At 32.2% G+C, this 23,960-nt stretch overlaps 1 protein-coding gene across 1 annotated transcript in view; it reads right to left on the minus strand.

The window, feature by feature from the left end:
• Nucleotides 1–565: 565 nt before the first annotated feature.
• The window catches only part of LOC131938353 (microtubule-associated protein futsch), a 56,102-nt gene continuing 32,707 nt past the window's right edge, over nucleotides 566–23,960 (minus strand). The window contains exons 9-31 of the mRNA XM_059296359.1: nucleotides 23,007–23,145; nucleotides 22,436–22,642; nucleotides 21,948–22,055; nucleotides 21,600–21,698; nucleotides 19,664–19,852; nucleotides 18,271–18,420; nucleotides 17,468–17,587; nucleotides 17,158–17,256; nucleotides 15,851–15,981; nucleotides 15,242–15,298; nucleotides 14,012–14,111; nucleotides 13,049–13,264; nucleotides 12,194–12,318; nucleotides 11,939–12,088; nucleotides 11,641–11,781; nucleotides 11,424–11,511; nucleotides 10,724–10,828; nucleotides 9,077–9,297; nucleotides 8,575–8,727; nucleotides 2,676–2,890; nucleotides 2,018–2,190; nucleotides 1,003–1,153; nucleotides 566–812 (exon numbers count right to left, since the gene is read on the minus strand). Coding sequence (XP_059152342.1) covers nucleotides 566–812; nucleotides 1,003–1,153; nucleotides 2,018–2,190; nucleotides 2,676–2,890; nucleotides 8,575–8,727; nucleotides 9,077–9,297; nucleotides 10,724–10,828; nucleotides 11,424–11,511; nucleotides 11,641–11,781; nucleotides 11,939–12,088; nucleotides 12,194–12,318; nucleotides 13,049–13,264; nucleotides 14,012–14,111; nucleotides 15,242–15,298; nucleotides 15,851–15,981; nucleotides 17,158–17,256; nucleotides 17,468–17,587; nucleotides 18,271–18,420; nucleotides 19,664–19,852; nucleotides 21,600–21,698; nucleotides 21,948–22,055; nucleotides 22,436–22,642; nucleotides 23,007–23,145 — 3,384 coding nt within the window. The remainder of the gene's footprint in view (nucleotides 813–1,002; nucleotides 1,154–2,017; nucleotides 2,191–2,675; nucleotides 2,891–8,574; nucleotides 8,728–9,076; nucleotides 9,298–10,723; nucleotides 10,829–11,423; nucleotides 11,512–11,640; nucleotides 11,782–11,938; nucleotides 12,089–12,193; nucleotides 12,319–13,048; nucleotides 13,265–14,011; nucleotides 14,112–15,241; nucleotides 15,299–15,850; nucleotides 15,982–17,157; nucleotides 17,257–17,467; nucleotides 17,588–18,270; nucleotides 18,421–19,663; nucleotides 19,853–21,599; nucleotides 21,699–21,947; nucleotides 22,056–22,435; nucleotides 22,643–23,006; nucleotides 23,146–23,960) is intronic.

Here is a 23,960-nt window from a genome sequence, read left to right on the forward strand (position 1 = left end):
GAAAACTTTATTTATAAAACATGCTGTTTGCAGACTTGAAGAGTTAGGTTTCAAAGTCACAATTTGTTTCATAATGCTGAATATTGGTACAAAAAGACATAACCTACAAAATTAATATTATTTAAAAAAATTTGAAAAATATACAATTTTTGGTATTAAATAAGCTATTAATATTCAAATAAAGTAAAAGAAACAGTTTTAAATGCATAAATAACATTTAAACTAACCCTAGTTCTAAAATTGTCTTTTTTATAAAAATAAAAATTTGTTTACAAGGTTTATACTATGATATAGCAATGTTATATAAATATATATCAGAAAATTTTAGTCTTTAACATATTAATAATAAAAATAAATTATTATAAAAAGCAGTTTAATTAATGCTGTAAAAGAGTATAAAAATAATTCTGCCTAGTCATGGAAATATTATTTCCTTTCTAATTATATATTACTTTATTTAGTAATTAAAATTTGGTTAAAAAAATTTATATGCATTGAGTTAGTATTTTTTCCAACAGTAAATTTTATAACAAATTTGTATGTAGTTAAATAAACAGACCTAAAATTAATAATTTGCCAGTTTGGCAAATTCAAAATCTGGGATATCTAACCCAAGCCATTGAAGCAGTTCAAAATAAGAGAACACAAAAGCTCTGTTGATTTGGTGGGCTTGAGACAGGTTAACTGATTCCTCCTGGAGGGAACGGTTGAACCTTAATTTAGCTTCTAGTTCCGCCTGTTTCCTGGCCATTTCAGCTGCAAGGCGCTGAGCTTCTTCGAGAGCTTTTCTAGCATCCTCTTCATGCTTAAGCCTGGGATAAATTCAGAAAAAAAATTTCTTGTATTTGTAACTATAATGATTTGTTTATATTTTGAAAACTTTATTTTTGTTTCACATTGTGACATTGATTTTTATTTGTGCATTCTATGAGAATTTGTTGGGTAGCTAAAGTATTCTAAAGCAACAAAGTATAAAAAAAACTCTAAAAATAATAAACTAACTTTTCTTCTAACTCTCTCCTCTTTCTTTCTTCCTCTATCTCCCTCTTTCTCCTCTCATATTCCAGTCTCTCCTCTTCCGCCATTTTGGACATCATTAATTGTTCTGCTATTATTCGCTCTTCTTCTTCTTTCTGTTTCTGTAGCAGTAATTCTAGACAAAGAAAATAAAAATCTCATTTTGGAACAATAATAGTTATTAGTTACAAATCAAGAGAAAAACGTAATTAACTATAAGTATTTTACTTTAATGGAGTGTATAAATAATTTAACTGAAAAATGCAGACACATTTTTTTAAATTTTATTAAGGCTAGCATGATTACCCTTCAATGACAATAAATACATTTCATAATCTTCAAACATTTTTAAAATGTATTTATACCAGAGAATGGCCAGAAATGCCTAATATACAAGTTTACAAAGACTATTAAAAAGGAAAGACAGTAATTAATTATATACAAGGCTACCAAGACTTAAAAAGGAAAGACAACCAATAGTTATATACAAGCCTACAAAGGAAAGACAACCAATAGTTATATACAAGCCTACCAAGGAAAGACAACCAATAGCTATATACAAGCCTACCAAGGAAAGACAACAAATAGTTATATACAAGCCTACCAAGGAAAGATAACCAATAGTTATATACAAGCATACCAAGGAAAGATAACCAATAGTTATATACAAGCATACCAAGGAAAGATAACCAATAGTTATATAAAAGCCTACCAAGGAAAGATAACCAATAGTTATATAAAAGCCTACCAAGGAAAGACAACCAATAGTTATATACAAGCATACCAAGGAAAGATAACCAATAGTTATATAAAAGCCTACCAAGGAAAGATAACCAATAGTTATATAAAAGCCTACCAAGGAAAGACAACCAATAGTTATATAAAAGCCTACCAAGGAAAGACAACCAATAGTTATATAAAAGCCTACCAAGGAAAGACAAAAAACAGTTATATAACGGCCTACCAAGACTGTTAAAAAGGAAAGACAACAAATAGTTACCATGGCGCCTCATCTCCTCTTCCAATTGCTTCTTCCTCATCTCTTCCAGCTTTCTCTGGTATTCTTCCTTAGCTTTTTTCTCTCTCTCTGCCTCCAGCTTCTTGCGTCTCTCTGCCTCTTCCTCTGCCCTCTTCTCCCTTTCTTCTGCCTCCTGTTGTTGCTTCTTGCGGAGTCTAACAGTGACACAATAGAATTAATTATTTAATTTATTAATTAATAATTAGTTTATTAGGCTCTACCTCAAAGTTGACATCACACATGCAATAGATTTAGCATTTTATAGATAGTTCGCCATGGGTTACTAATATTTACCAAAGCATCAAATTTAAGAATAAAATATTGTTATTTTAACTGTTTACGAATTAATAAAACTATTATGCTTTTACTTAAATGGTATTTCCATTATACTATGCATAAATGATGTCAAATGTCTAGAATTAGTGGGGGAGTGGAGGAAAAAAAATCTGATTCTCACGACAGATGCTACTTGGGGGTGGTGGAGGTAAATAAAATGTGACGCATCATTAATTTTTTATTTTATTTATTTTTAATTGTTTTTTATCATTAATAACAGGAGGGGAGGGGTAAAAATTAGCTAATCTTGTATGACATTGTCATTAAACATGTCATAAATTAAGTGAATAAATAAACTACTGACATTCTTTCTTCCTCTCTCCTTCTCTCTGCCTCTTCCATTTCTTTCTTCAGGGCTATCTGTCTCTCCATCTCCTCTTTCTCCCGCTTGTGCTGCTCTTCTTTCTCTCTCCTCCTCCTCTCCACCTCCTCCTTCTTTTTGGCAGCAGCCGCGGCCCTCTGGGCAGCCCTGGCCTCTCTGTTGGAGATGGACTTGAGCCGAGATTCTTCTGTCCCTCCCTACAACAGACAATGTTTAACATGAGATTCTTCTGTCCCTCCCTACAACAATGTTTAACATGAGATTCTTCTGTCCCTCCCTACAACAATGTTTAACATGAGATTCTTCTGTCCCTCCCTACAACAATGTTTAACATGAGATTCTTCTGTCCCTCCCTACAACAATGTTTAACATGAGATTCTTCTGTCCCTCCCTACAACAGACAATGTTTAACATGAGATTCTTCTGTCCCTCCCTACAACAGACAATGTTTAACATGAGATTCTTCTGTCCCTCCCTAAAACAGACAAAGTTTAACATGAGATTCTTCTGTCCCTCCCTACAACAGACAATGTTTAACATGAGATTCTTCTGTCCCTCCCTACAACAATGTTTAACATGAGATTCTTCTGTCCCTCCCTACAACAGACAATGTTTAACATGAGATTCTTCTGTCCCTCCCTACAACAATGTTTAACATGAGATTCTTCTGTCCCTCCCTACAACAGACAATGTTTAACATGAGATTCTTCTGTCCCTCCCTACAACAATGTTTAACATGAGATTCTTCTGTCCCTCCCTACAACAGACAATGTTTAACATGAGATTCTTCTGTCCCTCCCTTCAACAGACAATGTTTAACATGAGATTCTTCTGTCCCTCCCTACAACAATGTTTAACATGAGATTCTTCTGTCCCTCCCTACAACAGACAATGTTTAACATGAGATTCTTCTGTCCCTCCCTACAACAATGTTTAACATGAGATTCTTCTGTCTATCCCTACAACAGACAATGTTTAACATGAGATTCTTCTGTCTCACCACAACAGGCAATGTTTAACATGAGATTCTTCTGTCCCTCCCTACAACAATGTTTAACATGAGATTCTTCTGTCTATCCCTACAACAGACAATGTTTAACATGAGATTCTTCTGTCCCTCCCTACAACAATGTTTAACATGAGATTCTTCTGTCCCTCCCTACAACAATGTTTAACATGAGATTCTTCTGTCCCTCCCTACAAAAGACAATGTTTAACATGAGATTCTTCTGTCCCTCCCTAAAACAGACAATGTTTAACATGAGATTCTTCTGTCCCTCCCTACAACAATGTTTAACATGAGATTCTTCTGTCCCTCCCTACAACAGACAATATTTAACATGAGATTCTTCTGTCCCTCCCTACAACAACAATGTTTAACATGAGATTCTTCTGTCCCTCCCTACAACAATGTTTAACATGAGATTCTTCTGTCCCTCCCTACAACAGACAATGTTTAACATGAGATTCTTCTGTCCCTCCCTACAACAATGTTTAACATGAGATTCTTCTGTCCCTCCCTACAACAGACAATATTTAACATGAGATTCTTCTGTCCCTCCCTACAAAAGACAATGTTTAACATGAGATTCTTCTGTCCCTCCCTAAAACAGACAATGTTTAACATGAGATTCTTCTGTCCCTACAACAGACAATGTTTAACATGAGATTCTTCTGTCCCTCCCTACAAAAGACAATGTTTAACATGAGATTCTTCTGTCCCTCCCTACAACAATGTTTAACATGAGATTCTTCTGTCCCTCCCTACAACAATGTTTAACATGAGATTCTTCTGTCCCTCCCTACAACAGACAATGTTTAACATGAGATTCTTCTGTCCCTCCCTACAACAGGCAATGTTTAACATGAGATTCTTCTGTCCCTCCCTACAACAGACAATGTTTAACATGAGATTCTTCTGTCCCTCCCTACAACAATGTTTAACATGAGATTCTTCTGTCCCTCCCTACAACAGACAATGTTTAACATGAGATTCTTCTGTCCCTCCCTACAACAATGTTTAACATGAGATTCTTCTGTCCCTCCCTACAACAATGTTTAACATGAGATTCTTCTGTCCCTCCCTACAAAAGACAATGTTTAACATGAGATTCTTCTGTCCCTCCCTAAAACAGACAATGTTTAACATGAGATTCTTCTGTCCCTCCCTACAACAATGTTTAACATGAGATTCTTCTGTCCCTCCCTACAACAGACAATATTTAACATGAGATTCTTCTGTCCCTCCCTTCAACAATGTTTAACATGAGATTCTTCTGTCCCTCCCTACAACAATATTTAACATGAGATTCTTCTGTCCCTCCCTACAACAATATTTAACATGAGATTCTTCTGTCCCTCCCTACAACAATATTTAACATGAGATTCTTCTGTCCCTCCCTACAACAATGTTTAACATGAGATTCTTCTGTCCCTCCCTAAAACAATGTTTAACATGAGATTCTTCTGTCCCTCCCTACAACAACAATGTTTAACATGAGATTCTTCTGTCCCTCCCTACAACAATGTTTAACATGAGATTCTTCTGTCCCTCCCTACAACAATGTTTAACATGAGGTTTTTCTGTCCCTCCCTACAACAGACAATGTTTAACATGAGATTCTTCTGTCCCTCCCTACAACAATGTTTAACATGAGATTCTTCTGTCCCTCCCTACAACAATGTTTAACATGAGATTCTTCTGTCCCTCCCTACAACAATGTTTAACATGAGATTCTTCTGTCCCTCCATACAACAGACAATGTTTAACATGAGATTCTTCTGTCCCTCCCTACAACAATGTTTAACATGAGATTCTTCTGTCCCTCCCTACAACAATGTTTAACATGAGATTCTTCTGTCCCTCCATACAACAGACAATGTTTAACATGAGATTCTTCTGTCCCTCCCTACAACAATGTTTAACATGAGTTTCTTCTGTCCCTCCCTAAAACAATGTTTAACATGAGATTCTTCTGTCCCTCCCTACAACAATGTTTAACATGAGATTCTTCTGTCCCTCCATACAACAGACAATGTTTAACATGAGATTCTTCTGTCCCTCCCTACAACAATGTTTAACATGAGATTCTTCTGTCCCTCCCTACAACAATGTTTAACATGAGATTCTTCTGTCCCTCCATACAACAGGCAATGTTTAACATGAGATTCTTCTGTCCCTCCCTACAACAATGTTTAACATGAGATTCTTCTGTCCCTCCCTACAACAGACAATGTTTAACATGAGATTCTTCTGTCCCTCCCTACAACAATGTTTAACATGAGATTCTTCTGTCCCCCCCTACAACAATGTTTAACATGAGATTCTTCTGTCCCTCCCTACAACAATGTTTAACATGAGATTCTTCTGTCCCTCCCTACAACAATGTTTAACATGAGATTCTTCTGTCCCTCCCTACAACAGACAATGTTTAACATGAGATTCTTCTGTCCCTCCCTAAAACAGACAATGTTTAACATGAGATTCTTCTGTCCCTCCCTACAACAGATAATGTTTAACATGAGATTCTTCTGTCCCTCCCTACAACAATGTTTAACATGAGATTCTTCTGTCCCTCCCTACAACAAACAATGTTTAACATGAGATTCTTCTGTCCCTCCCTACAACAATGTTTAACATGAGATTCTTCTGTCCCTCCCTACAACAATGTTTAACATGAGATTCTTCTGTCCCTCCCTACAACAGACAATGTTTAACATGAGATTCTTCTGTCCCTCCCTACAACAGGCAATGTTTAACATGGGATTCTTTTGTCCCTCCCTACAACAATGTTTAACATGAGATTCTTCTGTCCCTCCCTACAACAATGTTTAACATGAGATTCTTCTGTCCCTCCCTACAACAATGTTTAACATGAGATTCTTCTGTCCCTCCCTACAACAATGTTTAACATGAGATTCTTCTGTCCCTCCCTACAACAATGTTTAACATGAGATTCTTCTGTCCCCCCCTACAACAATGTTTAACATGAGATTCTTCTGTCCCTCCCTACAAAAGACAATGTTTAACATGAGATTCTTCTGTCCCTCCCTAAAACAGACAATGTTTAACATGAGATTCTTCTGTCCCTCCCTACAACAATGTTTAACATGAGATTCTTCTGTCCCCCCCTACAACAATGTTTAACATGAGATTCTTCTGTCCCTCCCTACAAAAGACAATGTTTAACATGAGATTCTTCTGTCCCTCCCTAAAACAGACAATGTTTAACATGAGATTCTTCTGTCCCTCCCTACAACAGACAATGTTTAACATGAGATTCTTCTGTCCCTCCCTACAACAATGTTTAACATGAGATTCTTCTGTCCCTCCCTACAACAATGTTTAACATGAGATTCTTCTGTCCCTCCCTACAACAGACAAAGTTTAACATGAGATTCTTCTGTCCCTCCCTACAACAATGTTTAACATGAGATTCTTCTGTCCCTCCCTACAACAGACAATGTTTAACATGAGATTCTTCTGTCCCTCCCTACAACAATGTTTAACATGAGATTCTTCTGTCCCTCCCTACAAAAGACAATGTTTAACATGAGATTCTTCTGTCCCTCCCTAAAACAGACAATGTTTAACATGAGATTCTTCTGTCCCTCCCTACAACAATGTTTAACATGAGATTCTTCTGTCCCTCCCTACAACAGACAATATTTAACATGAGATTCTTCTGTCCCTCCCTACAACAGACAAAGTTTAACATGAGATTCTTCTGTCCCTCCCTACAACAATGTTTAACATGAGATTCTTCTGTCCCTCCCTACAACAATGTTTAACATGAGATTCTTCTGTCCCTCCCTACAACAATGTTTAACATGAGATTCTTCTGTCCCTCCCTACAACAATGTTTAACATGAGATTCTTCTGTCCCTCCCTACAATAGACAATGTTTAACATGAGATTCTTTTGTCCCTCCCTACAACAATGTTTAACATGAGATTCTTCTGTCCCTCCCTACAACAATGTTTAACATGAGATTCTTCTGTCCCTCCCTACAACAATGTTTAACATGAGATTCTTCTGTCCCTCCCTACAACAATGTTTAACATGAGATTCTTCTGTCCCTCCCTACAATAGACAATGTTTAACATGAGATTCTTTTGTCCCTCCCTACAACAATGTTTAACATGAGATTCTTCTGTCCCTCCCTACAAAAGACAATGTTTAACATGAGATTCTTCTGTCCCTCCCTACAATAGACAATGTTTAACATGAGATTCTTTTGTCCCTCCCTACAACAATGTTTAACATGAGATTCTTCTGTCCCTCCCTACAACAATGTTTAACATGAGATTCTTCTGTCCCTCCCTACAACAATGTTTAACATGAGATTCTTCTGTCCCTCCCTACAACAATGTTTAACATGAGATTCTTCTGTCAATCCTGATCTGTCTCTATGATATTTTTTTTTCATTGACTACAATATTTTACTATAGTCCGAATTATAGTCCTCATAATTTTTGTTGAATTTTATTCTCTTCAAACTGTTGCAACTGTTCAGCTCATGTTTTCTCTTTTGACGTTGAGTTAAAACTAAAATTTTATTAATGTCACCTAAAAGATGAACCATTTCACGAAGCAGCTACAACACAAACAGCCTACGTAAACTACAACACAAACAGAGTTTCTTCCAGGCATCTCTTCGGGGGGGCGAAGCCCCCCCCCGAAAAATTCTTACCGCCCCCCGAACGAAATGAAATTTATATAATTTATATAGAAAATATATACTTTTAACAGTGTCCGCCCCCCCGAAGAAAGTTTACCGCCCCCCCGAAGATTTCAAGTGCCCCCCCCGGAGAAAAAAGTCTGGAAGAAACACTGAACACAAACATCCTACGTAAACTACAACACAAACAGCCTACGTACCGTTGTTTCAGGTTCTGACACATCTTCTACATCAGCAGCTGGTGATGACGCCCTGACTTCCTGTTTTTCTACTGGCTCAGGCTCAGGGCTGACGTCATGGATAAAATTAAATTCCATTTCAGTCTCTTCCCTTTCCAGCTCAGGGGTTAAGGTCTGATGGAAAAATTTAAAATTAAAAATAATTTTTTTTTAAAAATAAAATGTATATACAGAACATTTTTATGTAAGGATTAATTACAGAAATAGATATAAGAGTTTACAAGATGAACAATGCTAGTCTTCTTTAGATATATAAGTAAACATAAATACATAAGGACTATGTGTTGTATATGCATTCTTAAAGTAGATATAGTCTGATTTAGATAATTTGAAAATATGATAAAAATGTGATTAAAATATAGGCCTTAAATTAAAAATTCAGCATTGAAGTTTAATTTAAGTCAGACTGTGTGCTTTAAAAATATGCACTTGGTTTATATTTAGTAACATTATAGTAATGCACCTTGACTTCTGAAAGAGTTGTCTTTTCCTCCTCAACTGGTTCTTGTGGTGGTAGAGGTTGTTCTGCAGCAACTGGTTCCTCCACTGGTGCCTGCTCTGGCACCAAAGGTTCTGGTTCTTTTTCCTTTTTCTTGCCACCTTTCTTTCCTTTTTTACCTTTCTTCTGTTTCTTATCTTCTTTCTTAACTTCAGGTTCCTTCGGTTTTTTATCTTTTGGTTTGCCTAAATTTAAGTTAATCAGAAAATTAATTATTAAGCATTTGTTTTGATTCATTAAAAGTGATAATTAATTGAAAGAATTTAATGTGTGCCTAAACAATTAAATAGTTTTAAGCCAGAGATTATTATTTCATGCACAAAGAGAAAATATTTTTAAAATAAAGTAACATTTTAGAATTGTTTTTTTTATCAATTTAGTTATTTAATTTCAATTTATTCAATTTATTAAAATTATAATTCTATGTTTCTTCAGTGAATAATTAGAATTACTATAAACACCTACATTATACAAAACAACTTGTATATATAAGACCCTATCATTAAAAATTTACAAATATTGAACAAGCGTTTTTTTTTTAAATATCTACTAAATTCACCTTTTAATATTTTAGAATTTCATTTTTTTTTACCACAAATACAAAAGTGTATACTATCAATGACAAGCAATAATTAAAAAAACATGAATAATTTTTTATTTTACAGATCATTTATGATAATGATTTATACTTCTCACCTAGGGAAAGAAATAGAATAGATAATTGTGTGAACAAAGTTGATGAATGAAATATGCTGAAAACACTAGACTATAATTATATATTTAAACTCCACACATTAGACACAATCCAAACATCAGAAAGCTATATGTTGAACACACATACACTATAAAGCTGTAACTTATACCCCACACACCGTACAGTGAGTGCTATATTAAACCCCACACACCAGAAAGCTCTACATTAACCCTTTCTCTCCCATAGACAAAAAAGTTCTCAATTAAACCCAGAGGTGTAGCGATGGGGGGGGGGGGGGGGGGCAGGGGGGGCATATGTTCCCGGGCGCCGACCTTAGGGGGCGCCAAAATGGGCTGTAAAAACAAATTAAAATGTCATTTTGAGGGTGGGGGGGGCGCCAAATTGAAAGTTTGTCCCCGGGCGCCGGGAAGGATCGCTACGCCTCTGATTAAACCCCAACAAGTCACTCACCAAAAAGTCATACAAAATATAAAGCTTTAAAAGTATTCCAATATTATAGTGTCAGCCCTAAAATGGAGGCCTACAAATTGTGTAAAATGTCTTTAATTCTATTACAGCAAGACTTTCTTGCAATTTGGGTTTATTTTCTAAATAAAGCTACTAACCTGCTGAGTTTAATTATATTTTTTTTTGAATGCAGTTCAATCAACTAGGAAGAATTAGTGTTTTTTTAAAACAAAGGTTTTGACCTTTTAAGGTTAATGATATTTTTTGAATACAAAACAAAGGTTATGACCTATTAAGGTTAATGATATTTTTTGAATACAGTTCAATCAACTAGCATGTGAAACACACAGATCAAACACAGAAGATATACAATACACACACCAGTTCTATAAATAGCATATGCAAGCATTAGAAAAAAAAAGCTTTGTCTTTTGCCACTCTTGGCTCACCCTTAGGCTTGAGGGTAGGGGGAATGGGAGGTGGGATGGGGAGGTTTGCCTGAGGGAGATCACTCCCATAAAGCATGCTCAGCTCCTTGCCTCTGTCAACATTGCCTACAGGTTTGGAAGGTTTAGGATATTTAAAAAATATAGCAGGAAAATCAGAAGAAACTATATAGTATAGTAAACACAAAATTAATTTTGGTTCGTTTTGGAATTATTTAATTTGAAGAAGACACCATTCAGGGATCAGTTGTCTTGGAGTCTTGAAATAATTTGTCAAAATTAGTAATTTAATAAATTTGGTGATTAAAGGGCATGGAATTATTTTAGAAAAAAAAACTAAAACTAATGACATTATTACTATTTGTAAACAACTATGTTTTACATAATAGTTTACGCTGCTAAGAAAAGATGGAAAAGGATTAACAGTACAAATTTCTAAGTTAACAAAGATTAGAGGAAAATTGGTTTTAAAAATATAAGGCTAAGTAGGCCATATCGATTGACTAGTTTAACTTCCTAAAAAAATAGAACACAGCTAAAGAATAGTTTACTTGACAGGAACACATAAATATTTAAACAGATAACTATATTTATGTGGTTGCTTTCTGGGATAGACTTATAAATTGGGATGAAAAATTGGTTGAGATGACCTTCATGTGAACACTAAGATTATATCTACATTAACATGTATTGTTTTACCTACCAACAACAAAAGGTTCTTCTTTTTCTGTGGCTGATTTTTTCTCTTTCTTAACTTTTGCTTTTTCAGGCTTTTGTGTTGACTTGACCTCCTAATAGATATTGTCAACAACAATAATTCAGGTTTTATAAACGGTATTTACATTTGGATACACTCACAGAAAATAATAATTTATTTGGTTTTATATGCCTTGGGTGAAATAAAACAATAGCATGTTTACCGGTACTGTTTCTGTTTTCTTTTCAGTCTTTTTGGTTTCTGTTTTCTTAGTTTCTGTGGCAGGAGAGGTCTCTTTTTCCTGTTCAACAGGTTTTTTCACTTCTTCAGGGGAAGACTTTTCAATTTTTTTTACTGCTACTTTCTAAAATATTCAAAATTAAATAAATGTGTTTTTAAAACAAGCAGTTGATAAAAAATCTATAGATACAAAATTTATTTATGTTGTGAGTTAGATAATTTTAATATAACTTTTTTTTTTTCAAATAATATTTTTTGGAATTAAAATCCAGTAGTCCTACCTCTTCTGTTATATTTTGTGTAGTTGTCACAGTGTTGTCTGTTTCACTGGAAATATCAGGATCTTCTTTTTGCTGGAACATTGCTGGCACAACAGGTTGGTCTTGTGAGATTGCATTAGATTCCACTGTAGGCACGTCTTGTGCATCCGCCTTCAACAAGGAAAGGTTGTTTTAATTATTATTTCTTTCCTAATTAGTGTAAATTATATATTTAAATCGCTACCTTCATGAAAAATAAATGGATTTTCAACACACCTTTTCTTCCATCTCCGGGAGAGCCTTTACAGAGTGTTGTGAGATGTTGATGGACTGCACATCTTCTATCACTGCTCCCTTGTCTGCAGGGATTGAGACATGCCTTTTACGCTGACCTTCTTCATCTATAATTAAAATTAGAATTTCATTAATTAACATCAACAAATCGAAGTATTAATTTTATTACTATGTTTGAACAAATAAAGAGTGAATATATTAATCATTTATAAAAATTTCTCAAGTTAGAATATTAGTAAAAAAAAATTTGTTATGTAGTCTCAGTTGCAATACAAAGCAAAAATGTATATTTTATGAGAGTAATGTAAAATTTACTCAAGCGTACCTTTTCTGATTTAAAAAAACAACAACATAAAGTTCCCCATTTAGACCCAAGGATTCATATGGCTATGAAATAGAGTTCATATGTTTCTTGAATTTGGCATATGAAGGGATGATATGGTCAGCACTATTCCCAAATACTTTCCCAAATGTGAGTCAGGTACCCATTAAAGCTGGGTAGACTCAGGGAGTCCAGACCAAGATCCGAACTCCCATCCAAACCTTCAGGCTGGCAGCTGAATGCTTTTCTCATTTAAAGTTTAAGGAAAATGATTTCTTACACCAAGCTAAAAATAACTAAGCCTAGCATTTTCTTGAAAGCATCATTATATCCTAACATTAAAAAACAACCAGATAAACTCTACTTCATCTGTTAAAAGTATTATCAGCTCTGAAAGGGTACTTTATATTACTTTTCATATGAATGACAGAACTGGTACCTATTGACCCACAAGATCATTTACGGTTACATTCCTACCAAATCAAGAAATATTTCAACAAGTTCAATGAACCCACCAGATCCTGCGGAGACATACAAATGTCCAGGCTCCACCCCACCCATGGCTGCCGTCAGGTCCACTCTGGACTGGACCCTGGTTTTGCCGTCACTGTCACTGACAATCTCAAACTGGTCAGGTGACAGCGTCTGGTTGACCAGGGCCTCCAGTAGCTCTGGACTGAGCTCAGGTTCCACAGTGATGGAGCTTGGGTCAATGCCAGCAGCTCTGGCAGCTAAACAAGATTAAGGAGCTTAGGTCAGAGCTTGGAGCTAAACAAGAGTAAGGAGCTTAGGTCAGAGCTTGGAGCTAAACAAGAGTAAGGAGCTTAGGTCAGAGCTTGGAGCTAAACAAGAGTAAGGAGCTTAGGTCAGAGCTTGGAGCTAAACAAGAGTAAGGAGCTTAGGTCAGAGCTTGGAGCTAAACAAGAGTAAGGAGCTTAAGTTAATGCCAGCAACTCTGGCAGCTAAACAAGAGTAAGGAGCTTAGGTCAGAGCTTGGAGCTAAACATGGTATACAAGCTGACAGATATGTCTATGTCATATGTAACCTAATGTGGAAGTTGTAAAATTCTGTGTTTTTTTTTAAATATTATTTGTATTTTTTAAATATAATGTTGTAAGTTAACTTTATAAAAATTTCAAATTTGTGTTATATATTATGTTTTTAAAGTTTTTAATATGTGATTTAATGAATTTTTACAATTAAGGTTTTGTGAGTTAAGTTGATTTAATATAACAAAGTCGTTTTTTTTTGTTTTTGTTTTTTCTATCATTTGTTAAGTTGTTATTAAAAAGAACATATGATTATTAGATATGTTTTAATAGGCTGTTCATGTTTAAGTTATTTTTTTGTGTTTTTTTGTAACTAATCTTATAAAATTAATCGATTTAAGTAATTTTTATAAAAATGCTTTTCAGTTCTATATTGCAGAAACAACATTAAAACTTATTGAATCTGTGGAATAAGTGTTAGATTGTACCTGCTGTAGCCAAAGACTTTGTGATCATATTCCTGTACTCAGCTGCTGATGAAGCTGAACTGCTGGAACTCTTGGTGCGCATCATGGACTCTACAGCTTCCTACAGAGAAAGATAAATTAAATGTATACCCAATACATATAAAAAAATTTGTGAATGCTAGAAATTTGAAACAGTTGAACTGATTATGAACTATATATAAAAATATAATTTTTTTGATAATAGCAATTATCTTTTCTCATCACTCCAATTGAAATTAATTAACAGTATTTTCTATATGTTTTCAAAAATGGAAATGTACATGTTTTACTGCTTAAAAACAATTAATAAATAGTATGACTGATTTAAATGCCTTCAGAATCATTTGTTAAAATAAATATAGTTGTGATTAAATTTGACAATTTGAAGTTCAATAACATTGTAGACTAGCTTTTTATTCTATAATTTATTAGCTTTATGGACATCTGTAGATTTACATGTTAACTGAGTTTATAGTATAACATTTTGAATGATTGTGGGCATTACTCAATTACAAAACTATTGTGTAGAAAATAGCTTAATAAAGTGGTACTACTCACGAAAATCTAAATCATTTGATTTAAATGCCTTACTTGGTTGCCACATAAAGTATATTTTATATCAAGCCTAATTGTCAGTTAACATAGCATTGTATAATGATATAATATAGATATATGAAATAAAATAAAGAGTTAAAATCTACAAAAGTAATGAGAATGCATTTAATTTTAAACAAATTAAATGCTCTCTGTAAATTAAAAAAAAAATCTACAAATAGATTTTATGTTTTATAGACCTATTAGAAACATGTATTGTATATAAAATAATAATTAATGAAAGAGAAGTAAATAAAAAAAAAAAGCAAATCAAAAGGATTGCTACAAAAAAGAAAATACAACAAACATTTTCTTCTGATAAGAATAATTTAGAATGAATAATAATACTATAAGAAAAACAAAAATGTTATTTCAAAAAAGTTCTAGCAAAAAAAATAAAAATAAAAACAAAATTAAAATAGTTTCTTCAAGTTGTGTAAAGTAATTCAAAAGTAACTTTAAAAGGTAATAATCCCTAAATTAAAGATTACTAAATAAAAATAAACAAAAATTGAATTTTGCTTTTGACAAAAAAAATTGAAATAAAAATTCAGAAAAAAATCTTATGTTTTACTACACAAAAAAAACAACTTTACAAAATAGTCCATGATTTCTTACTGCTCTGATAGCATGTGCATCTGCTGGATGAGACTTTGCCCAAAGTTCTGCAGCTCTCTTGAATTTAATTATAATTAATTACCAGGTTCATTAAATTTCATTTTTCATCATGCTTAATTTGACTAGTGTTTACATAGTAATTAAATTGATTGTAACTACACAACAATGTAGCTAAGAAATCAAGACCCCCTCCCCTCCCCACTCCACTTTTACAGTTGGAGTCAACATTATAGAAATACAAGCTTTCACTATTTAGCTGTCAGTGAATGTAAAAATAATTTTTTGGTGATCAAAATTAAGCAGAATGAAGACAGTTTAAAGTATTGATATATTAATATCATGTTAAAATATCCCAGTCATGTTAAATATTAATCATTTGTCATTGTTTAAAATAAAATATGATTGATTTCATGTATTATACAGATGAAAGTTTTTGATTAGAACTTTCACATGAAGTTACTATTAAAACAGATAGCAACTATAATTTTTACAGTTTTATTTCAGTCTATATTTTAAAAGTTTTATTTCAGTCTACATCTTTAAAGTTTTATTTCAGTCTACATTTTTAAAGTTTTATTTCAGTCTACATTAGTTCATCACATCACTCACCTTCACGTCATTCTCAAGGTTATTTCCTGCATCAGGTTGGCTGAGAACGTGGTCAGCTATCAGCTGGGCGTGGTCAGTCAGTGTATCCACAATATCTTGTTCTGTTAAACTGGAACGTTGAGACGAGGAATCTGCAAATTAGTAGAAAAATTGTAATGTTCCAGAAGAATTGTGAGGGGAAATTCAACACTAAACAATGGCATACCAAAATAAAATTAACAATTTTAATTTTTTAATATTAAAACTAGTCCTGTTAAATTGCCTATTTAGTTTAGACACACGTTAACTTCGATTCTTAACAGAATAAAACCAATAGCAATTTAAATGAGAAGTAAATAAATTCTATTGTTTAATATTAGTACAGGTATCATTTATCTGTATGCCAAGTAGCCTCTTACTGACAAATAATAAACATTTAATTATAAATTAGTCAATGTTGAAGAACAGCATCATGCTCTAGTATCAAATAACTGTAAATATTTACAACAATCAAGCAAAGTCAAAATGTAAAAAGATCAATCATATAGAAAGCCTGTTAAGGTACCTGAAGCTAACAGAAAAGAAAAAATTGTAACAAAAACTGTTTTAGAAAAAATCTAAGAAATCATTTTGCATTAGGTTAACATTTGTTTGCTGTTTAGTAATTAATCTTGAGCTTAAACATTCTGCTACTTGTACTAAAGTTGGGTTTCCTTATCCAAAACTTGAAATCCTGAAAAAAATCCTGTCACCATGTATAACCTCTAATTATACAACTTATTTGTATGGAATTTAGTAGAAATTGTAAAGCTAAACAATTATTGCAAGTCACAGCAATAACAGGTGAAAAAACCAATAAATCACACAAAATAATAAAAAAATTTACAGGTTAAAGACAACCACACAAAATAATAATGTAAAAATAACAGCTGGGTCTCTGTAAGAAACTACTTTTTCAACAAAAAATTAATTAAAATGCCTAATTGGCCTATTTATAAAGATGTAATTGTGATTATATGTATTATTTTAACTAATTGTTTCCAATAATTTTAAAATGATTTCAAAAATAAAAATAAGAAGAAATATTGAAAAAAGCTTTCAAAGGTTAGTCTTAATTCAAGCATTAAATAATTCAGAATATTGAAAACTAAAATAGCTTCAAGATTTAAATTTTAAAAACTAAAAACAAAACAAACAAAACTACCCAGTTATTAAAAAGATAATAAACACCAAAATATGTAAATATAAAAATTTTCAGAAAAATCATGTAAGCAAAAATGTAAGTGGTTAGATATGAATATAATGACTACATTAAACATTTCAAGGACCTCCTGTAACTTTGGATGCCTGATCCCACAAAAGGTATTTCCCTGCTGGGCTTAGTTTATTCAATTCCTCCTTTGAGACAGAAGAGCTAGCAACACTTCCTGTTTTGTTCAAAACATTTGAAATCATACACATATGGTAAAAATCTAAACACTGCTATTCTTATTTTAGATTAGTGCTTGAGGAAGAATTAGAAAAAATAAGTTCATTCCATTTATAAAAATATATCAAGTGATTATTAATATAAAAACATAATTATATTTATTAATTAAATACGGAAATACAAGAAAAAAAATGCTGTCATCAACTCACCTCTTTTGTTTACTTTATAAGAACTCTCTGATTTGGGCACTGACATTTTTTTATCTTTCTTCCACTCCCCAGGCTCGTCATCAGAAAGATCTGACTCATCAGAGAAACCACCAGCAACAGCTGTACAAAAGTCGTACAAATATCATAAAACAATTGTTGTGTGTTTTGGGGGAGGAGATAAAGTTTCTTAAGACTTTAAATGCAAACAACTAAAGTTGTTTTAAACATTTAAAAAAATAAAACCTTATATTTAACAAGTTTACATTTAATAAACTTTATACTTTAAATGCAAATAGCTAAAAACATTTTGAAAAATCAAGTAAGTTTCTGGCTCAAATTGCATTTGTAGCCTAGTCTACTAAGCTTTCTACTTTATAAAAATATATATATAAGTTTGATATAATCAAATACTTCATAACACAGAGTATTTATGTTAAATTAGACATATTAAATTCTAAAAATAGATACCAGTCTTTCTTTATTGAGAATATTTTTTTAAGTAAACATTTCTCTAAGATACAGGCCTATTAAAAACATTAATTTATGAATTACATTATTATTAAATTAATGGACATTATTATTAAATTAATGGGGTGTATAATACAGTAAACAAAAATTAGGAATTTCAATTTAAAAAATAGTAAAAAAAAATATATTGAGAAAAGAAAAAACTCTAATGGTCAGACAATTAATTTTTTTTTTCTAAAATGAATACGCATAACTGGTGTGATGCAACATTTAACTTTAAAGGTATCCATAATTAATACATGTAACTTTAAAAAAAACCTATTTAGTTAACTCACCTTCTGGGCGATTAGTACTGATGACATCATTGATGTTGCCTACATCATAGCTGCTTCCACTACTTCTTGCTACTGATCCTCCAACACTAATGATTTCTCCATCAGGAGCCATAATTACACTACCCTTTAAAGAACCAGACTGACTTCCTCCTAATAAAACAATTTAAAAGCATTGTGTTAACATATATTTATAGTTTAAAAACCCACATTTATTCAAGTTGAATTACATTAAAAAAATGTATCTATAAAAGTTTGCTCTGTAGTTTTACAAATTTGTTTTTATTAATTACAATTAAAATATAAATTTTATAACTATATATTTCTAGACAAATATCAAATATAATTTTATGAAAAAATAAAAATGAAAATACATCCAACACCATAGGCATACAATAGTTCTGATTTGGGCATCGGTGGTCAGGGTTTTAAATAATGATTTTGTTTATATTACTTAAGTGAAGAAAAATCAAGTTTGTTTTAAAAGTTGCTTGTAGGTCTTCTGATTTTTAGAAGCCCATGGTCATGCATCAGTATGTGACATTAGATTACATAGATATGTTTTCTTACATGAAAACATTTGATAATTCAACTTTAAAACATAATTTACATACATTTTAGAATATTTCAAAAATGCAATATTTTTCAGAAAATTAGAATCCTGTAAATTAACATTAAATATTTTTTTGCTGGGGTTGTAAAAATTGTTAACTTTTTATTATGATACAATAAACCAAATTATAGAATTTATTTTTAGTGTTTCTAAGTAAAATTGGGCCTAATTGTTATTAAAAGATTTTAGCACATTTAAATGAATTAATAATTTTTTTGTTTATGTAGATGCAAATATATTAAGCTCATATTTTAAAAAATTCAAATTAAGATAAGATACATGCAAGTGATTTTTTATGATTTTCAGTTGTTAATTAAAATACTTCAATAAGGTTACACTAATTTCATGCAAGCTTTCAATTTTTAGGCAGAATCCCATAAAACATAAATTCATTAAGTGTTAGTTCACACATTAATAAGTCCCATTTGCATATTTAGTCTGGGCCGGGATAGTGATGAGCAATAAAATATAAAAGGGCGAGTTAAGTTTTTTTTATTATACAATATTTTTTTTTTCATTCAGAGTTTCAAATTTTACTGGGTTCATGTTAAATAATTTACAAATCACAAGCTGAAAGTATTGTATGTATATATAAAATATTGCATGTGCAGACAATATATAGACAGAACTGTAAATGTGGCAGCACTCAAAACTCTGGTTATTTCATCACCAATACATAGTAGCTTAATGTGTTGATTAAATAGGCCAATACATGCAGATCTTTCATGGATATTATGCAGTCACCAGCAGAAGATTAAAACTGGGCTGATTTTTTCAAATTACCAAGCTTAAATTTATGCCACTTTGCATTGCCTTCTCCATCAAAGGTCCAGGAGTCAATACAAGTAGGTGGAGCGTGGCTTACAGTGCTATAATCACTGCGGCTGCTGTCTTGTAGGGAGGGGAGGAAATGTCTAGGGAGAGGTTGTGACAGAGTTGGTGGGTGGAATATTATACCAGAAGGCTGAAAATCTGATGAAAATATACATTTATTGGAAAGATGATTTTTATGTTTTATTAACAAACTGTAAATTTTATTATGATTTTTAAAAACCAATTTTTAAATTTGATATAAATTATCACAATTTAATGTTTTATACACAAACAGTAAATTTTATTATGATTTTCAAAAATCCAATTTTTAAATTTGATATAAATTATCACAATTTAATGTTTTATACACAAACAGTAAATTTTATTATGATTTTTAAAAATCAAATTTTTAAATTTGATATAAATTATCACAATTTAGCTAATGTTTAAATGAGCATCAATAGATTATTTCAATCAAAGTTTCTGATTTTAAATGTTATAAAAATAAAGGTTTATAATTGTTCATTAAATTGTCTGACCGCTATTAGACCAAAAACAATTTATCAGACTGGATCAGTCGCATTTGTTTATATTTAGCACGCCAGTTCAGCAGCAAATGACAAATAAGATTTGAACCAATGAGAGGCTCAATAGTTGAGGACACCAACCCATCTAGGAGAGAAAAATCGAACAATCAAACAACCGCTGCCTTGTAGCTTGTTCTTGGTTGGACAAAGGCTATGGAAGCAAATCCAAAAATAAAAGCAAGCAGGCTGAAATCTGAGTCAATGGCCTATACGATGCATTAGGTTGACAAGTAATACTTAATTGAGATGGAGGAAATCTGACTTATAATTACAATTGAGAACGAAGATGAAGAAGAACAGGAGAAATTTTTTTCTTTAATCAACATGCTTTAGAGTTATAGCTTATAGGCCTACTAGTGAATACACCATTTTAATGTTTGAAAAATCAGCTAGTCCCTCTACATGTGTGACACGGATATGTAACAAAGTTTTGCAGTAAGTCTTACAGTCAAAGATAGAAAATATTCTGTACTTCAGCAGCTATATACAACAAAAAAACAATAACTTTTATTATAATTGTAAAAAAATGTGCTGTACAAAATTGCATTAAATTGTTTTAAGGAAATAAAAAGAGACATAAAAAAGTATTTTAGTTTTGTTCTTGTAAATTCATGATATTAAAAAGAGAGGGAGTAGCTGTTTCGTTTAATGCCAAGTTTTTATTTTTCAACTTTTTATTTGTTTCTTAAAACATCAGTTTCTAGATTAATTTTTGTGAACACATCAACTTGAAATTCTCTCTGAAATGTTGTTTCTCTTTAAAACTAATACATAAAATAAATAAAAGCTTTTTGATGAAGATAAAAATTAAATTGGCTACTTTTTAATATTGCTAATTCTCCTAAAGATAATTTCTTAAGCACTGTCTAAACTACAAGCATTCAATATGTCTAAAGTTCTAGCACATAGGCTGTGTTTAAAAAAAAATCTCTAACGAATACAGATAAACACTATTTTGTCATGTTCATTTTAAAATGCGTTCTTTTTTTGTAATACTTTTAAAAAAGAAATGTGAATTTCTGTAAGAAACTATTTAACCGAAGTTTAATTTTCTTTACCCCAGTGGCTACCTGTACTAGAGTTTGTGAGCTCAAGTCATGACTGACAGGGTATTTTATAGCCAGATAAAAATTTTACAAAGTATGCCCAAAACTTATATGAATTAATTAATGTAGGCCTACACCATTTTATACCCCCTAAGGGGTAGAAAAAGTAAAAGCACTAAATTAGATTGTCTAGCCCTAGGTAAACTACTTTACTATTTAATTTACAACTAAAAAAAATAATTTAAGTAAATTTCAGATTTTTTAAAGACTTACCATGTTTACTTTTGTTGCGGGTTTTGAAATTTAATTTCATATTTAAAGAGTTATCCGCAGCACTGGCAGAGTTATCTGTCCCAACAGCAGGTGGTTTGACTGAAGATCAAGAAAATGGGGTTCAGGAAAAATGTAGAGATAGAATAACTAATATTTTTTCGTATTGTTTTAAAATGATACATTCATTTATGAGGTGTCAAATTATGAAAAAAAAATTGTCAGTTTAGAACACAATGTATATTGACCAGTTTATAAGATCAGTACACAATGTCTATTTACCATTTTTGTGATATCAGTACACCATGTCTGTTTACCATTTTATGACATTAGCACACAATGTCTATTTACCATTTTGACCCGTGACCTCCCCCTGGGCTAGTGCTGTGGCTGAGAGGGTGGAGTGCTGGGGTGTGGCTGGTAGCACATGGACAGCTGGTGGGTCAAGTAACATACCACCTATGGGAGGGGAACAGTCAATGTCTTCATCTTAGAATCACATATACATGTATTTGTATGTATGTGAGACATATACCTATTGTGAACATATGGATTTAAAATTATATATATGCATGTGTATATATATACCCATATATATATATCCATAGACATTTTTTTCAGTATATATATATATATATATATATATATATATATATATATATATATATATATATATATATATATATATATATATATATATATATATATATATATATATATATATAGTCTTTTTATATAAAACCTATACTTAAATGTTTGTGTATATATGTTGGTGCACATATAGGTGTGCATATGTGAGTGAACACTTATGTGTATAACTGTGTATGTGTAAAACTCACGCTGGTCTATAGAAGGTAACAATACATTTTGATAGGTTGTCTCCCTGCTCATGTCTCTGATGGGAGATAATGTGTGACGTATGGGAGGTAAGACTGGCACTCCAGAGAACTCTGACGAAGACTCGGATCCATCTTTGATGGAAACTGATGGGATCACGTGTTCTGGTTCACCTTCAGAAAACTCGGATCCACTCTTTGTTCTAGCACCTAAAATAAAAAAAACCCACCTAAATCAGTTTTTTTTATTGGTAGATATAACAGATGTATGAACAGTATTTTGTTGATAATTTGGAACATGTAAATAGAAAATTTGAGACTAATATGTTATTCAATGAAAATTGCATAGGACAAAGTGTACACTTTATGGATTTTAACACTTTCACAGTGGACAAATATATCAACTGTTACATTTTTAAGAATATTATTAGTTAGGAACAATTTTTTTTAGAAATATTTAGTATTTTAAGTCTACTTGAAGTTTTACTATTCACATAAAATCGTTAGATTAGGTTTAAGAGACTCTCTGGGTATTTTCCCTTATCAATACAAGAAAAATCAAAGGGAAACAAACCATTTTGTCTTTTAGACAGACGTGGGACATTTGAGCCACTGTTGAAAGACTTTCCCGGTTCAGAATTTTGGCTTTTGTCGTTAATATTTGGCAAGTCATTTCTGATGGTAAATCTGCCTTGCTGGGAATCCAGTAGAGACTGTAAAAAAATATTTTAAATCAAATATCTTTTTAAAATTTTAAACATTGAGTTTGAATTCGTTTCATGAAAAAAAGGTCTATACTTTGATTGTACACCTTAAGTGAAAAGAAAAACGAAAACGAACTAAAACAATATATAAGATTAGATGCAGGGCTTTAACAAGCAGAGCTTCTTCCAGGCATCTCTTCTGGGGACGGGGACGGGGACGGGGGGGGGGGGGGGGAGGACGGGGACGACCTCTGTGTGATTTAATTTAAAAAAATATATTTAAATAGAAGGTTATAAAAGTTAGAATATTCTGATATAGGCCTACATGCAGAATATTTCTGAAACACATTGAAAAAACAAACGAAAAGAAACAACAACAACCAAAAACAAACTACAAGATCAGTTAAATAGAGGAAATAATTTAGGGCATATTTATCTCTTAATGTGATTTTCCCTCCCCACTCTATGGCTTTGCCCCTCTTTAGATGGCATAGGGTAAAGTTCAATAAGCTAAGTTAGGTTTGAGTTATATGCATTTAGGGACACGCCGGGTTGGGTTAAGTAGGCCTATAGTGTATAGCCATCAGACAATTTAGGACACGTCGCCAATCAGTATCCAAAAAACGTTCAACAACCTTTTTAAGAGGTCGCTCAGAAATGACGTCATGGCACTAAAAAGAAAAAAGAAAATGGGAATTCTGATTTTTTGGAGACACGAGACGGAGGGGGGATTAAGAAAATGCGACTACTTAGCTTAATATGAGTATCAATTGGAAGTAAAATAATGAAAATCGTAACGTGTTTTTTTTTAGGTTGTTAGTTAT

The sequence above is a fragment of the Physella acuta genome, unplaced genomic scaffold (genome assembly GCF_028476545.2).
Source record: "Physella acuta isolate Inbredline_101_S28 unplaced genomic scaffold, ASM2847654v3 ptg000242l, whole genome shotgun sequence".
In the NCBI taxonomy this organism is placed as follows: domain Eukaryota; kingdom Metazoa; phylum Mollusca; class Gastropoda; family Physidae; genus Physella; species Physella acuta.